Genomic DNA, 18,521 nt, shown 5'->3' with positions numbered 1-18,521 from the left:
ATTTTTAATCAAATAAATGAAATAAAATCAGCATCACCACACCTGTAAACAAAACCTGACATCATTCTTTCATTCATTTTTTTTTTTTTTTTTTACACAGTCTAGTTTAGTCACCTTTTTTTTTCCACACATGAACAACGACATTAAAGAGTTCACATTTTAAAACAGGCTTAAATTAAGTAAACGCTCTCTAAAACGGCTAAATTCGACTGAAACATTTGCAAAAAAACAAACTATTTTAGTAGTGATGCACTGTAAAACATTTCAAGTCAGTTAAAGTTCACCTGCTGCCTTAAAAACGTGAGTCAAATCAACTTAAAGAAATTTGTTGTTTCAACTCAAAAAGATGTTTTACAAGTTTTCAAACTAACTAAATTTGTTGTTTTAACTTGATTGTCTGAGTTAAAACAACTGTGTTACATTATGGAAAATTGGCTCAATGAATTAACTCGTCTGCTCAAAAATATTTAAATTTTATTGTAACAAGTTGAAAAATACATTAAACATTGGTTTTTAGAATACAATTCTAATAAACATTAAAAAAACATTCTAATAAGCCATTTAAAAACAAACATGCTTAAACATTTCATCAACATTAGAAGAAAAACTAGTGGTATAGAAAAAGTAAGAGGGGAGAAGACACAAATTGGGGAAGAGAGAGAGAGAATAACCCTTTAGAGTAAACAGAATGCAAAATAACATTAAGTGTCCCCTCAGCAACAGCTTCAGAAATAACAATAAAAATGAACAACCTTGTTATAAGAACACATCCAAACATTTATGCTTCTGATATTTTTCAGCAGTACTTGGGTTTCGCTTGAAATGGTTGATATCAGTTTTGAACAGTGTCAAGTAACTGAAGTGTCCTCCAAAGAATACAAATTTCAGAACAAGGCTATATTGTTTTTCCCCTCTGACTGTTTTTAAACATTTGGTTCATGTTGATGGGGAAGAAACGTTCAGTCTATAAATTATAGCGCAGCAGTTTGTTTCGAAGGCCATGGATTTGTGGTCAGGTTTAAGCTTCATGATCACTTTCTGCATGAATTCAACTTCATGTTGCGGGGGTATTCGAGGTTGAGGCAATAGATTGTGCCCATTAACAGAGCAAAGGCAGTGGGTATGTCCCTGAGATCATGAAGAACAATTGTCTCCTCTACCACTACAGCCACGCTGAAGACATCGAGAGGAAATGCATCATTCAGGACCCCTTCATATCCAATTAGAAGGCCAACAGGCATTCCTTTCATGAGGACATCCAGGGTTTCACCATGAACCTAAAACAAATGTACAGTTTCAATCCTAAATTTATAAGGCATGTAATATATTTGGTCAATAAAATGATAGAAATATCATAAGCCACTGTTATTAATGTCAATGTCAAAATCAAAATGTCAAAAGCACAAAAAAAGTTATAATAACGTGTGCAGAATTATTAGGCAAGTTGATTTTCTAATCATATTTTTTTTTTTTCCAGGCACATTTTACAAATTCCAAACCACATCAATCTTAATAACTACTATTAATTTTGTATTTAATAATTTATAAGTGATATATAATTGTTCATAAAGGCTGGAAATGAAAAACGCCTTATATTCAGGTGTGCATAATTATTAGGCAGGTTTTCTTTTACAGGCAAAATGAGCCAAAAAAGAGATTTTTATCTAAAAGTATTAAATAAACCCAGCCTGATCTGCCAGCGATTCGATTTTGCCCGGCAACTCAGTCTGGAAACCCGTACATTCATTTCTACTGCTCTCTGTTACATCTAAACTTTTGTGGCAAAACTCACAGGTAGTCAACATAATGTGTTACTTTAAGTTTAAATTTCGAAAACTTACAAACTTAAGTTGAATTTGCAAAACTTATAATGTCAATTGGAGTTAAAGACAGGAAGTAAGGTAATTTAACTTAATGGGACTATCATGTTTTACAGTGTGGAGAAATGAAGCCTCTTAAATTTTTGAAGCTTTTTCTCTAAAGAGTGCCATCTTGTGGCAGGTCCGCAGAGCGCAGCTCCGTTGTTTTATAGTTCACCCAAAAATGAAAAGTCTGTCATCATTTACTCGCCCTCAAGTTGTTCCAAACATGTACACATTTCTTTGTTCTGTTGAACACAAAGGAAGAGATTTTGAAGAAAGTTTGTAAGCAGGTTGCTTTGAGCCACCATTGACTCCCATAGCAGGGAAAAAAATACTATGGAAATCAATGGTGGCCCAAAGTGGCCAGATTTGGAGCAACCTGAGGGTGAATAAACGATGACAGAATTTTCATTTTTGGGTGAACTGTCCCTTTAAGCACAAATAAAAGCCTGACTACGCTAAAAGTGTTTCGTTTTCTGTTCATATAATTCACATATTAAAGTGTGCCAATAAATTCAACAACTATAATTATAATACTAATAATAATAGTAATGCCTACTGAGTTGTTTAAGGCAAGTAAATTGTGCTGTAATTGTATTGTTTTTATACTGCTAATTTCATATAGTCTACAGGCTTATATATTTAAAATGCTAGTAAATGGACTTCATATACCTGTAGTGATCAGGGTTCAAACATGTGAAGCATTCACATGACTGGAAACAAACATAGCGTAAATAAGGACATTACGAGGAGAAACGCTTAGAGACTAGAAGGAAACTACGGTTTTACTGAGTCTAATGGCTCTGGCCGAGCTGTAACATAAATGAAACGCTATTGGCTATTCTTAAAAAGGGGCGGGGCAGCCTGTCTTCCTGTTTCACTTGATATTACGTCAACACATTGAATAGTGCTGCTCGTTCCAACACTCTTCAGTGGACCTTTAACAGGGCCGCTGCTGGCCAGATGCAAAGCAGATGTGGAGAAATACATGCAGTTTCTAGACAGATCAACAAAACCACTTTAAAACGAGATAAATCTTGTTTAAATTACACAGAAAGAGCAATAAAGAATAAAAACATGAGGAGAAACACTCAGGAAAAGATCAACATTATGACAATGAGCAATAACATGATAAATCTGAACTGAAAACATGAACTAATGATAATTGTTTATGAACATGCACACAATATGTGTAAAAAATCTGATCAGATGTGTGGATCAAGAAGCCACTAATGTCAAACAGGTAAATTCTGCTTTGGTAAACGAATGATGTGTTGATTTCTCCAGCACATGCCCAGAAAGAGAAAAATGCAGAATCAAATCACATGAATTGAATAACACTGAATTTGAACCTAATTGCAAGGTTAAAAGGAAAAATATATGGTGTTTTTATCCTAACATTGTACGAAGTGAATGTCTTCATTCAGTCAGGGACGACGGCACAAAACATGCAGACTAATAAAAACATCATACACTGTTATAAAACAATAAACTATTGTAGTTTAGGCATAAGTTTGTGCTGAAACTATATTTAATAATCCATTAAACCTACTGAGATACAAGGAGAAACTGAACTAAATTTCTCAGCTCCACGTGAATGTCCAGGAAACTCATGAATATTCATGTACGCTCTGCCCACTGAAACCGGAAACACCGGACCGACTCCCTCCCCATTTACTTGCCGTTTTTTAATCATTCAAATTCTGCTGGGTGATTAATAACACGTTTGGAGTGACAAACTCAGAACACATATTGAATATGTCACACATGTTATATTGAACACATATATATTAATATTGCTTTACAGGGACTTTAATACCATCACCTCACAACAAGGTGTTTCCACCATACAGACGTGCGCTTCTGACGCATTGAGGATTCAAAGTTTTCCACATTTGAACACATTGCATGCTGGGATTCATTTTAGTACTTTCAGCCCATTCTCTCCATGTTCTGCTTTTTCCAGTTTCAGGGGAGTTTGTGCTTGTAAAAAAATTTGCTTTTCTTAATTTTTATATACAATGTTTTTTTTTTAATAAAGCAGTTTGGATCCACTGGTGTGGGCTGAAAGTCTCGACCTGGAGAGCTCTTTAAACACACAGTGCATTGTTTGGTGTAATGAAAAAAGATTGCTATATTTGGATCCACAATTACAGACTTTGAATGTAAAAATACACCGAAATATAAAATTAAGAAGATGTACTTTACAAATTACAAAGAGAAATTGTTATTATTATGGACATAAACCTTTAATATAATGATCTACATATTTAATCAATAATTAATTTTACATAATTACAATAATATACATAATTTGTTTTCTTAAATTGCACATTTGTATGCAATTTAAGAAAACAGAGAAAAATACTGTGTAAATACAGTAATTTCCCTGTATAAAAATGAGAAATACTGCAATTAGTCAATCAACTCAACAGAGCTCCAAACTCAACAGTGTGGACGGTCCTGTTTGATAAAGGTGGGGTTTGAACTGAAACCATCAAACAGGTTTGAAACCCACCAAGCAGCTCCATCAAACAGGTTTGGGCACAGGAAGCACATCAGACCCCCAGAAAACAATGGTCCCAGCCCGTCCCCAGAGTATAAAACCACCTGTGAACCCTTCAGGATCAAAAACTTTTGTGTCACGAACAGACGAGGACAGACGAGGTGAGTTCACACACTCTAAAAAATCCTAGTTTTATGGAAAATAACTTGATCTTTTTTACAGTAGTTTTCTGTTATTGTAAATTATATTCAAAACTCTGTAAAATTACAAATCTGTAAAATAATCTTTTAAGGATTATTTCATTAATGACAAAATATAGTAATTCTCATTTTTTTATACGGGAAAATTACTGCATAGTATTTTTTCTGTTTTCTTAAATTACAAATTCATGTAAAATTACAAACGGTATCTGTAAATCAACTTTTTTATTTTATTATTAATGAAAAATTGAATTTTTTATACAAGAAAATTACTGTATTATATAGTTTTTTTTTCTGTTTTCTTAAATTTAGATACAAATGTGTGTAAAATTACACAAATAATCATAGTCTCTAATTAAACACATAGCTCATTATATTAAAGGTTGATATCCATACTAACAGTTTCTTCTTTTGTAAGTTTAAAGTAAGTCTTGTTGGATTTGTATTTGGCTGTATTTTTATATTCAAACTCTGTAATTCTGGTTACAAATCTAGCAAACTGGTGTCAAATGGTGTTTTCACACATGCAGGGTTACAGCCAGGGTTAGGTGCTGCTGTGCTATTCATTATTCACTGTCATTTAGGGTTAAATCAGGGTTAGGAAAGAGTGTGTGTACGTGTTTGTCTATATAATTACATTCACATGACCAATAGTGACTCTTTCACATTTTAACACATTTGAGCAAACTGAAAATGTTGAAATGTACTTCAGGAGGTCTTGTTGTCATTTACAACAAGAAGTGGAAAGTGTTGCATGTAAGTGTCCCTGAATTCCCTTCATTTGAGTCCATTGTTTTACAGATTAATTTCCCAGTTCCGACTGTTCTTGTTATCGTCCAACACTGACTTTTTAGCCCTTAAATGCATCAATGTTTCGCCAATCATTTTTACATGTTTGGGTCTTTAGCGACCCGGATCTATAAAACTCCCCTAATATTAGAGTAACCATTACAGAAGAATAAAATAAAGCATATTTTGTTTCATTTTGGAGCTTGGAAGGGTTCATTTCGAGCAGATGTTTTGTCATCATCACTGTCCTCACCAGAGCTCATTTCCCAGTACATTCAGCAAATGACAATTTTGAGAATATATATGTTTGAGGTCGTGAATATGAGCCCATTTGTAATCTCCAACATATCTTCAAAATCAATGTTTTGATCGCTGACAGCTTCACCAGATCCTCCATCAGGTGACCGTGACACTCATATTTGTGACAGTGACACTCATATTTGATTTTCATGTCTTTGCAGAACAGCCATGATGATCTACACAGTGACGGCGCACACAGGAAAGCAGCTCTTGGCGGGCACCACTAGCCTCATCTACATCCAGCTGCGTGGTACTGAGGCCGAGACTGAGGAACAGAATCTGAACCACCTTCAGGGGTTTCGGCAAGGATCGGTAAGTGCGCCCAATTAAACCAACTTGAATATTATGTGATTATAAAGTCACAAATTTGCAAGAAAAAAACTCGTGTCATGGAACCACATGGCTCCCCCAACTCTGTATTTGTATTATTATTATTATTTCACCTATAATGGCCCTAATAAACCCTAATGAACATGTCTGTGCAGGAGCGAGCATTTAAGATACACTGTAAGGTGTCCCTGGGAGAGCTCGTATCTGTCGAGATCTACTCCAAGCCGTTTATGGGTCTTCTTCACAACCAGTGGTTCTGCGATAAGATCTTGGTCAACACGCCCGAAGGTGACGAGATTTTGTTTCCGTGCTACAGCTGGCTTGACAGCAACGAGAGGCTCATTTTAAGACCTGCTAAAGGTAGGCAACCCCAATTCAGGTCATTTACCAGTGCACTTGAAAGTACACACATGAAATGTTTACGTCGTAATACCAGTGTAATACCAATGTCATTATACATACTTGTGTTCTCATAAATGCACGTTTTTGAGACAAGTCATCATCCTATGATCAAGTAATGATACATACAAAATATAGCCTACATTTGTTTTGCAAACAAACAAGTTCAGATTGTGAATTAATGTTGGCATTTGCATTGCAGCTTCACTCGTGTTCCAGGACATCAACCCAATAGCCCAAAGACAAAGGACGAGGCAGCTAGAAGAGCAACAAAAGTTATTTAGGTTTGTGGGCACCATACCAGCACAAGTGTCTGTGTTATATTAAAATAAACTCATTGAAATTAAATTCCTTCCATTGAATCACATTTGAATTTTCCACTCCCAGGTGGCGCGTGTATGCTGAGGGCACACCCCAAGTTATCGATTACGACACTGCCCTTGCTCTGCCAGCTGAAGTCCGATTCTCTTTCACAAAGGAAACCGAGTTTAACTTCAATGCTGGAAAGCAGTAAGTGACCTTCTTTGGTTCACACTCTAGAAGCCTTAAGGTTACTAATGTTGTTATTCACTGGCTATGAGTTACTCTATTTCTGTACTTCCACTTTAAAGGCAATGAATTTCGCCTATTTTTGTATTTTCCTGCTTTTCATCAACTTTTCATTTTCATTTTAGTACACGATGTAACTACAGAAGAGTCAAGTTTTAAATGGGAAAGATATTGAAATTCTTTGGTCATTTTTTTAGCGAGATGCTAACGGTCTATCAGATTCAATGAACTATGCTAAGCTATGCTAAATTCAGTATATTTTGCATTTAAGTGGATGGCATTCGCAAAATAACTTTTTTCTTATTGAAAACAGTAATAATATAATATCTAATAGTAAGTACAAAAATGCTCACAACTAAAGCTGTAAATCATAGGTTGTATATCAAGGTTAGTTCCGCTATTAATGTTTTAACTGTGTCCCTGTGTATTCTGTGTTTGTAGGTTAGCTGCTCTGAAACTAACTGGATTAGCTGACAGCAGAAGATCGTGGGAAAGCATGAGCCAACTGGAAGTAATTCTTTGTGAAAACAGAGGAAAAACCATTGGTACTCATCTTTAACTGAACTGTTCAAAATGACTGTATTACAAGTAAAGTACTGTACTGTAGCATATGTTCTGACATAGCATGCTTTGCAGAATACATTCAGGAGCACTGGGATGAGGATGAGTTCTTTGGCTACCAGTTTCTGAATGGCCTCAATCCAATGTTGATCCAGCGCTGCTCAAAGCTGCCTGAGAATTTCCCCGTCACAGACGACATGGTCAAAAACTCCCTAAGAGGGAGCAGCTTGGAGCAGGAGATGAAGGTACACTACTCGCTACTGGCCTGATTTGGAATTACTGGGTCTGGTTTGCATTGGTTTTGTCTAATCTCCTGTGTTTTCATTATTTGGTATGATCTACCCACACCCAGAAAGGGAACATTTTCCTGTCTGACTATAAGATGTTGGATGGGCTGTTGGGAAATGTAGTCAATGACAGGCAGCAGTACCTCACGGCTCCCCTGGTCCTGCTGTACAGTAACCCCAATGGCATGATGCTGCCCATCGCCATACAGGTGAATATCTTGAATTTGAAGTCAAGTCTTTACAATGCAGATTGTGTCAAAGCAGCTTTACAGTGAAAACTGGTAAATAATATTGGCTCTTAAAGAAAACTGTGTAATTTCCCATTTTTTCAACTAAGCAAGTCAGAGCAGAAATATATGGGTTATGAATACAAGCTCAGTTCTCTGAGGGAGAACACGAGATGTCAAACTTGTATGAGATATCGCTCCTTGAGCATGTCCCTGCTGAAGCCAATTCTAATCCTGCTGTGAAGTAACAGTGTGCTGATGCTCTCGGCCACGTCAGTCTGCTTTAAAGCTGGTACACACCACTGGTTCCGCCTCTGTCCTGCACTTCATCAATCGTGAGCCCTGAGGCAGATGGGGGTTGACGTCTTGTGTTCTCCCTCAGAGATCAAAGAGATCGTTCAAAACACTTTCACATCAACCTCTATGGGAGATTTATGGAACAGGTCCTGCGCAGACTGGAAGAAATGTTGGAGAGGCACAGAATGGAGATTTGTAGGCGTCATACCTCCCCGTCAGACTGCCACACTCAGTCTGTTGGAGAAGGAGGACACAACGCATTCCCCACCCTGAGTGTGCTCAAAAGGGGAGAGCCTGCCACTAGGGACTGAAAACAAGATTCAGTACAGGTAGTGTGTTGTGGCTTCATTGGTGCATCAGCAGCTTGTTTCCTGAGAGGCATGGGGGTAGCAGGAGTAAGGCAGAGGAAGGCCCCTATAGACCATGCTGAGGAGGCAGAGAAGAGAAGCTTCTGCCCCTGGCTGAGGAGGAAAGAGCTGGGGTAACATCTAGCTTGAGGGCCAGCTGCAGGGGGATGACTTTAAAGCTGACTGATGCAGATGTAGTGGGATAAGAATTTGCTTCAGCTGGGAAATGCTCAAGAAGCAATATCCCATACAGGGTGACGTCGAAGTGCTTTGACCGAAAGAGGACCTGGGGGACATAGGCACCAAATTTCAGGGGGGGGCATTATTAAAAATCAAATTTAGAAGAATAATCTTGAATGATAAGGTAAACAATCTACTTATTAAAAAGAAACGAAGGAAAGGTGATATGTAATGTACCTTTACATTAAAGGTAAAGGTGATATGTAATGTAGGTTTCCGCAGAAACTGTTTGTACAATTTTTTTTGCATGTTCAAATTTAATCTGCACAGTTAAAGCAAAAGCCCAGCAAAGAGAATCCCATCTTCCTCCCAACGGATTCAAAGGCAGACTGGAAACTGGCCAAGATCTTTGTCCGAAATGCAGAGTTTGGCGTTCACGAGGTCGACTTTCACCTGCTGAGAACTCACCTTCTGGCAGAGGTGTTCACCGTGGCGACGTTGCGCAATCTTCCACCTCCACACCCTCTCTACAAGGTAATGAATCTGTCTCATGCATGAGTTGGTTTGATTTGTGAACTCTTAGCAAAACGGGTATGTTCCAGACATGCCACATCCACAGAGAGAGAATGATAATGAGTTAATTAATATACACTATATTGCCAAAAGTATTGGGACACTCCTCTAAATAATTGAATTCAGGTGTTCCAATCACTTCCATGGCCACAGGTGTATAAAATCAAACACTAGACATGCAGACTGCTTCTACAGACATTTGTGAAAGAATGGGTCGTTCTCAGGAGCTCAGTGAATTCAAGCGTGGTACCGTGATAGGTTGTAACCTGTGCAATAAGTCCATTCGTGAAATTTCCTCACTACTAAATATTCCACGGTCAACTGTTAGTGGTATCATAACAAAGTGGAAGCAATTGGGAACAACAGCAACTCAGCCAAGTGGTAGACCATGTAAAGTCACAGAGCGGGGTCAGCGCATGGGTTTGGCGGTTCCAGGAGAACGGTACTTGCCTGACTGCATTGTGCCAAGTGTAAAGATTGGTGGAGGGGGATTATGGTGTGGGGTTGTTCTTCAGGGGTTGGGCTTGAACCCTTAGTTCCAGTGAAAGGAACTCTTAATGCTTCAGCATACCAAGACATTTTGGACAATTTCATGCTCTCAACTTTGTGGGAACAGTTTGGGGATTGCCCCTTCCTGTTCCAGCATGACTGCGCACCAGTGCACAAAGCAAGGTCCATAAAGACCTGGATGAGCGAATTTGGTGTGGAGGAACTTAACTGGCCTGCACAGAGTCCTGACCTCAACCCGACAGAACACCTTTGGGATGCATTAGAGCGGAGACTGTGAGCCAGGCCTTCTCATCCAACATCACTGCCTTACCTCAGAAATGAGCTTCTAGAAGAATCGTCACAAATTCCCATAAACACATTCCTAAACCTTGCACACACTCACACTTTTTTAATTAATTTTTAATTAATATAGTTTTATCTTTAAAGAATATGACGCCAGTGAATGCAAATCTCTTACTTACATTTTTTCCTTCTGTAGCTACTCTTTCCCCATATCCGATACACGCTCCAGATCAACATCATGGCACGGAATCGGCTGATATCCAAGGATGGGGCCATTACCATGGTATGCAAATAGCATTGTTAAAGAGGCACTAGAGGTTCAAACTTCAGTTATAACCCAATACACTTTTTTGTTGAATTTCTCCTCACAATGGCATTTATGGTGCCAGATCTTTGTTTATAGCCCTTAACCTAACTTTATGTCATGTGTCTTTTCTCCATTAACTCTTAGTATGCAGGAATAGGTGGAGAGTCATTGGCAAAGTTGCTGAAGCGTGCTACTGCCTCCCTGACCTATAGCGCCCTCTGTCTTCCTGATAACATCTGTGAGAGAGGTCTGGAGAATGTACCCCACTACTACTACAGAGATGATGGGATAAAACTGTGGAACATCATCAAGAAGTATGACTACCAGTGGAGTTAATCTAGTGTTTTTTAAATAGGCTTTATGCTTTCTACTCTCCAACTATGTGTATGTGTGTGTTACTTAAGACATCCAGTTTTTAGGACTGAACTAATACATCCTGGTGCACTTTCTGATTCATATTTCAACAAATACAGTGTCAGTTATACAGGTTCATGGGTTTAATAGTTTGTAAGCACATGCTGTACTATTGCAAGTCACTTTGAATAAATTCCAGCTTAAGAAATAAATGCAAAGCAAATCTAAAAAAAAAAAAGAAAAAAGAAGGTAAGCTATAAATATGTAAATCTGGAAAACATCTGACTGTGTTGCTTACAGGTTTGTTGCGGCTTTCTTGTCACACTACTATCAATGTGATGCACACGTGCAGAAGGACACAGAGCTGCAGCAATGGATCAGTGAGATATTCACCAATGGCTTCCTGGGAAGAGATGGCTCAGGTGTGTTATTTACCTTTACATTTATTCATTTGGCAGATGCTTTTATCCAAAGCGCCTTACGAGTGAGGAATACAAGAAGCAAATAGATATAGACTCAAGAAGTGTTCACAATACAGCTTTCAGCATAAGCTAGAATAGGCAGAGATTAAAGGAAATGAAATGGGCTAGACCAATGAGTATGCATTTCCAAAGGAACGGTTGCCATATCAGGACATTTAATCCAACAAAGGTTTCCTTTTCTTTTTTGTGATCATCTCAGTATTTGCACTGCATAGCATAGACATGTTTGAGGCACAACCTCTTTTGTAAACCCCACTGTAATTAACTGTTTCATTGACTAGAACTGAACCAGGTCAACAGTCAAAAGTAGTTTGTAGTTTATGGCTCAACTCTCCATTTCAGTGTGTGTGCTCATGCATGTATAAACATCCCAAATTGAGTTCCTCACAGAAACAGCCTTTCATTCTACTTCACAGGAATACCATCATCTCTTCAGACTGTGACAGAGCTTGTCAAGTTTGTCACCATGGTGATCTTCACTGCGTCAGCCCAACATGCCGCTCTAAACAATGGACAGGTGAGTTAGTACAAGTCAATTCACTTCCAGTCACGCAGAGCCATTAAAGCTGCAGTCCCTGATCCTAATCCCATACGCCTTTTCTCAAATCCAGCGTATTGCTCCATACATTCCTCTAGCTGTCCGTTCAGTGTCCGAGCTCAAAAAACCCTCTGTTGTCCTGGCTCCTTGAATGAGTAACAAACAGGAGCATGAAGGGGAGGGGTTTCAGTTGATTGGCTATTGAGCTCAACAGATTTGTGGACTTTTAACTGTTGTCTGTTATTTACATTACCTCAAGATACTTCAAGCCCTTAGAGCAAGTATTCCACAACGCCAAGAAAAACTTGTCCATATCCACTTTTCATGGCCTAAGTGATGTTAATTATGTGTTCTTATTATTCTTTGTGAATATTTGGGTTACATGTCATAATTTTTCACCACTTTGTTTCTCCCCAGTTTGAGTTTGGCGGCTGGATGCCTAACTTCCCCAGTGCCCTCAGAAAGCCGCCTCCCAAGGAGAAAGGCCAGACCACTGAGGACACGATCCTGGAGACCCTTCCTGATGTGAGCACGACGGTGAATGGGATGGCTGTCCTGAGACAGCTGAGCCAGGATTCTGCAGACCATGTGAGTTTGTACATCATCAGAGCACATGTTAAAAAAATTCTCAAGTATGCCATTATACTACTCTGTGCTTTCATTCCTCTGGTTTGCATTACCTGACTGTTACATTACAAAGGACATCAGCAAACTGTTGCAGTGGACTCTTGCAGAATATTAGTGTGCTGTCATACGCAGCGTGTTAAACATTGATATAAACATGTTTATTATCAACATGTTATTTACGATTACAATCTTGTTACCCTATCCTTAGTACCCTCTGGGACATTTCCCAGAAAATCTGCATGATGAAGAGGTCCCCTGCAAGCTCATTGAAGAGTTTCAGAAGGATCTGAGGGAGTTGTCGGATCTCATCGAGGAGCGGAACAAGAATTTGGAGCTTCCCTACACCTATCTGAACCCCAAAAATGTGGACAACAGTGTAGCCATTTGAAAGTATTTAAAGTAGTCCTTCTTAACGTGTTTGTATTTCTATTAATAACTTTGTCAATAAAATTTTGACAAAATATGTTCGTTGACAACCTTTTTTTCCATGACTAAAGCCTGGTGTGATTCAACAGTTTTTTTTTATTTGCCACTAGCGCATGCTGATGACGATTTATTCTTCTATAGAAACTTGCATCGTAGCTCACGAGTCAACAGGTGTTATCATCGGACAGTCTACATGCATGTCGGACCCAAGTTTAGTAGATCCAGTGTTATAAAGTAATGATCTTATAGGACTGCTAAAATCTTGGCTTAAAACTAGATGATGAGACGACACCAATGTCATTAAACGATAACTAAATCAACACATGCAATATCGTTGATGAAAAAAGACGAGACTGAAACGTGACTTGAATCACTTTTTTGTTTTGGTTGAATAAAGGAGATCAAACATTACAGACTGTGTTCATGCTTACGGTTGCCAGATATCCAGAATTTAACCCCCCCCCCGATGGTAACTTTAACCACATTTAACAGTACATTAGCAAAATGCTAACGAAACATTTAGAAAGACAATTCACAAATATCACTAAAAATATCATGGATCATGTCAGTTATTATTGCTCCATCTGCCATTTTTCGCTGTTGTTCTTGCTTGCTTACCTAGTCTGATGATTCAGCTGTGCACAGATCCAGACGTTAATACTGGCTGCCCTTGTCTAATGCCTTGAACATGAGCTGGCATATGCAAATATTGGGGGCGTACATATTAATGATCCCGACTGTTACGTAACAGTCGGTGTTATGTTGAGATTTGCCTGTTCTTCATTAAACAAATGAGATTTACATAAGAAGGAGGAAACAATGGAGTTTGAGACTCACTGTATGTCATTTCCATGTACTGAACTCTTGTTATTCAACTATGCCATGGTAAATTCAATCTTCAATTCTAGGGCACCTTTAATCTTTTTGCAATCTGGCAACCCCACACATGCTCTGTCTAGGAAGAAGCGCAGATGATCTGAAAACACAGACAAATAAGCTGGAGTTCAGCGATCTTCCTTTGACGTTTTCTACTTAAAGTAAAGTGGTCTATCGCTATTTTAATCTACTCCACCTTAAAATAACATTAAATCTGGGCATGTATTTCTAGCAGGTAAAATGCCGTAAATACTCAACATTCACTCGAATTACCTCATCTTTGCGGTCAAAACTGACTACATCCACGCCAGCAAATCGCGCTACATCAGTGCTGTTCTCGACAATATATCTTTGTGAAAGAGGGGACCCTGCTGAAAAAATCAATAGAAACCATCACAGAATTTGTAATGGTTTAATGGTTATATAGGGAACTACTGGTTGTAATGGAAATTGAAACAGTCCTAGTGGGTCTCTATTGGTTGCATGTGTTGTCTATTGGATACCATTAAGGACCAATAGATCACCTTTGGCAATTTTTAGGTTACATATTGGTATCTACTGGACACCAGTGTAAACCATTAGGACTCCAATAAATTTAGTGGTTTCTTTGGTTTGATGATAATGTGATAATTTATAAGCTATAGATGCAGATTTTTTTTATTTTTTACAATTAATACAGCACAAAATAGATTTAAAAATTACAACTTCTGTTCATTTTTTCAGTTGTTTTATAATGTTATGGTGTTAGGCTTATCCTTCTGTAATATGAAAAGAAATTATACTCTTAAATATAGGTGTTGAATTCACACATATTGTTCATTCATATGGGTCGTGGGCCAGCAAACATTCTGTTTTTGTCTCTTTCCCCTTGTAACCGCACAGGAGACACTGATGTAACTTTGTTTTAAAAATGGTTTTGTGTCGGTGTATAGCAAGTACAGAATGAACAGCTAACAGTTAACCGGAAATTTTTATTGAGAGTAGCCTACATTTATCTGTTGAGACGTGCTTTCACAAGCACCTGTAAGAACTTGCACTTCATTACAGCACTCTGCATGTTGCTAGGATGACAAAAAGATCTGCCTCAGCGGTCTAAGAACGCTCGTCAATGTCAAAATGATTGAGATGGCCAATCAAATTAAAAAGTAGGCGGGGTTTACGTTCTCTTTATGCTCGTGCACACAGTCTTCACAGCACAGACGGGCGTGTCAATCGATCGCTTAACGCCGTTGCGGAGGTTCTATTTTTCCGGTAAAATCACAAAACAAATGTGTCCCTGCTCTTGATATACAACCATATTGATGGACATCTTTGATTTTAATGAGGAAAGAAAAAACTGCGAGGGGGGATTAGAACATGCAACCTTTGATACTGTTAACAAAAGTTCTACCACTAGACCACTAGGGAATTCAAATGTTTATCGCAGATCTATTATTGACTAAATTGAAGAAACTTGGAACTAACAATATATTGTATTATGAAATTATAACATTAAACTTAGGTTCTCAATGTACTATTAAAATTCATATCTGAACATTGTAATGTTATTTTTTTTCTACAAAATAATTAGAAATAAATGTTCAAGACATGGTTACTGCTTTGGTACAGAGTTAAATATCTAGCCTACTTAAAGTGACTGTATACAATTTGTGTATGTTCATGGAGAAAGAATTATTATCTGATTACTGTAAAGCTAATGCCAGAAATTAAGAATCATTAGTGTCATTTAGTGTTGCAAATATCTAAGCTAATACTTCAAATCTCAAGGTTAAATCAGAATATTTTTTTTTTTAAAAAAATTTTTCTGTAACAGCTGCCAAAAATAGTAAATAGCTCCACTGTTAACAAATTTTTCAACTTTTAACAAATTTTCAAAAAAAAAAAAAAAAAAAAAAAAAATTCAAAACATCCCCCTCTGTTTTTTTTTCCCCACAAATCGCACCCTGGGAGTGAAAATTATGGATTCTTATGAAACCAGTTTTGGACCACAGCAGATAGGTGGAAATTTACATTGTCCCATATTACAATGTATCTCATCTGGTCTTTTGCTGTGATGATTTTGTGAGAGAGTGAGTTTTTATGAAAACTGTCATACAGATCATTCCTACTCCACAATGTGTTGTGGAGGGTTATGGTACCATGTGTATATGCTGATGAGTTCAGCTTCATTTGGGCACTTGATGGTCGAAGATGGGTGAACAAAACATCATCCTCAATGCCTAATGGCACCAGGGCCTCGTCCCGCCAAAGGGTGAGGTTTAAAGTTTTGGCCCCACAGCAAAGGTCCAGGACCAGCACTGAAACTAGACATTCTTACCACTTTCAACTGTAAATAAAAAGTAAAATGCAAATTATGTAGAATATGCTGTATTTGGAGGGCTACAAAAACTGTAGTCCCAGCGAAATGCTAACAGTGATTGTGACAGGCTTTCTGCCATGGACATATCAAAAGTAAGTCAAAGAAGCCACTGTAAATATGTAGATAAAGTCAGGGCCTGACATTAATTCTTATCAGACTTTTTGAAGGGGCAAGTGGAGGATTATTTTACTTGCCCGGCCGGACAGTTAGCCTGATTAATACATCAGTAAAACAAAAATAAAAAATACGGAAGCACCAAAACTTTGAGAATGCTTCTGCTTTATTAGATTCAGTGTAAATGGCGAAATGATAATGTATTGACAGCAAGGTCTTACATATTAGACACAATATTAACTGATAAACTGTTCCAAATAACACTGAGTAATCTCTGAGCAGTGCTTCTGAATGATTCAGCATTTATGAATGACTGTGATAAGTCAATGATTCAGTGTGACATGCAGAAAGACTGTCATTCGTGAATGATTTAGCCGTTCTAATGAACCAGTTTAATGAATGACTCAATCTCACTCATGCAATGACATCACTTGCCGCCACCTACTGGTGGTTTAGGTTCACGTAAAAGTATCATTGCATTTTTTACCAACGTTAAAATCTTTAATGTCATAACATTAATTGTGCAGTAATTTTGCAATATTAAAGCATTTGTGTTCCTGCAGAGCTGCATTAAACAGTCTGTGTAAATGTATCTATATGTTACTTCTGGGTTTCGTCTGCATTTGTCTTTTTTTATTGATACTCATTTCATATGATTGTTAACAGCCCTAGTGCCTTATTATTCTGAATTTATTGATAAAATGTGGATGCATTTAATAAGGTTAGGTAAAAATGGCCTTTACAAAATCACATATATATAATGACATTTTATATATATATATATATATATATATATATATATATATATATATATATATATATATATATGGGCAATTCCACGCAAAGGTCATCCTTGCCATGAAAAAAAAAAGTTTAAAATAAAAGAACAAAACCCTATGTAAGTTGTTAATTTAGGTCTGTAATATACTGTATTAATGTGCTCTATTGGACATTTTAAGAAAATTGCCTTGTTTATCCACAATATATGAGGTAAGCAACAATGCTTAGATAACATTTTCAACCAACCATATTTCATGCTCTCAAAAAATGGATCAAAGACCCCCCTTTTTTTAAACTTTATTTTAACAGTAAGCATTGTGTAGAAAGATGGAGGCATGCCTGAGATATAAATACACTCATTTCGTCATAACAGCACTGCCTGTGTAATTTATAAGGGCTGGAATAAAGAGGTCATGACGCTTCAGTGCTCTGTCACGTCCATAACGTTTTAAAGATTAAGTTTGTGTCATATAACAATTATAAATGCAAATAACTTGAAACTTCATATGCAAAGCTAAATTATGTTTATGCTTATTAGGATCAACAATTCATTTTACTACGTTGTTTTGAACAACCATAATAAGCGTTACGGACGTGACCGTTACGGACGCTTCATATTAAATCCTATGAGTTTTCTTCTTTATATTGCTGTGATCTGTTTCAGGCTTACCGTATCAGAACATATCCAATAATAGCAATCATCTTTGTGCTTCATTAGTTTTAATATGAAAAAATGTCTCAACTTTTTAGTTCATTCGATTTTATAACAAAATTCAAACAATACCTATAGATATCACTCGTGAATAAGCGGCAGATCAAGCGGATCAGGCGCACATGAAATAATCTTTGCTCTTTTCCAGTTACAGAACGAAATATCAACATCAGAACGTCGGCCTATATGATAAAGTAAAAAGTACAGAAGAGCATTGTGTCTCATAGGACACTTCCCTCGGGATGTTACGTTTTTACCTATTGGTTAATTGAACAGGCAACTGATGATAATCTCGCGGTCAAACTGACAAAATATAATAATATTGCAATAATTTTGACTTGAAATAAAATGTGATCATTTTTACTCAAGGCTTTGCTTTAAACTGCATAAACTAGCCGAAAATCGTGCGATCATTTAGACATGATTGAAAGTGACAATAGTGTCAATCGGTTCACCTGACTGTGGGAGAAATCTGTGATTTTAAACTGCTATTTGATAAACTTTAATATTTGTTAATGTATTTTAGCAAGCAATGCTGTAAGAAAGAAAATCTGTATTCTGTTATCGTCCTTGCTGTAATGTTACGTCTGTGTTTATAGTAGCCTATTCACTTCACTGTAGAGAGGCGTCCTGAAAGTGCACGAGGAACCTGATTGGTTTAGGCGCGAAACAGGCGCCCTCTAATTCGCTCGCGCTGCCTGTCATTCAATCTCAGGTTTTGACAGCTCGAAGATAGCGTTATCGACA

The 18,521-nt window shown here is 37.4% G+C and overlaps 1 protein-coding gene across 1 annotated transcript; it reads left to right on the top strand.

Moving 5' to 3' along the window:
• Positions 1-5,204: 5,204 nt before the first annotated feature.
• Positions 5,205-13,006, top strand: LOC125246255 (hydroperoxide isomerase ALOXE3-like). Its single transcript, XM_048157473.1, has 13 exons — positions 5,205-6,347; positions 6,589-6,670; positions 6,774-6,896; positions 7,377-7,480; positions 7,572-7,741; positions 7,849-7,992; positions 9,165-9,368; positions 10,396-10,482; positions 10,651-10,820; positions 11,161-11,282; positions 11,759-11,859; positions 12,298-12,468; positions 12,716-13,006. Exons 1-13 carry the CDS (start codon positions 6,125-6,127, stop codon positions 12,893-12,895), a joined length of 1,881 nt encoding a protein of 626 aa, XP_048013430.1. The 5' UTR covers positions 5,205-6,124; the 3' UTR covers positions 12,896-13,006.
• Positions 13,007-18,521: the final 5,515 nt, after the last annotated feature.

The sequence above is a fragment of the Megalobrama amblycephala genome, linkage group LG1 (genome assembly GCF_018812025.1).
Source record: "Megalobrama amblycephala isolate DHTTF-2021 linkage group LG1, ASM1881202v1, whole genome shotgun sequence".
Lineage (NCBI taxonomy): Eukaryota > Metazoa > Chordata > Actinopteri > Cypriniformes > Xenocyprididae > Megalobrama > Megalobrama amblycephala.
Note: the sequence above shows the minus strand (reverse complement) of the source record. Positions and strands in the feature narration are given on the sequence as shown.

Coding starts and splice junctions, on each gene's coding strand:
- LOC125246255 (XM_048157473.1), top strand. CDS start 6,125: ATGAACATGTCTGTGCAGGAGCGAGCATTTAAGATACACTGTAAGGTG. Junction 6,348..6,588: donor CATTTTAAGACCTGCTAAAG/GTAGGCAACCCC, acceptor TTTGCATTGCAG/CTTCACTCGTGTTCCAGGAC. Junction 6,671..6,773: donor GAGCAACAAAAGTTATTTAG/GTTTGTGGGCAC, acceptor TTCCACTCCCAG/GTGGCGCGTGTATGCTGAGG.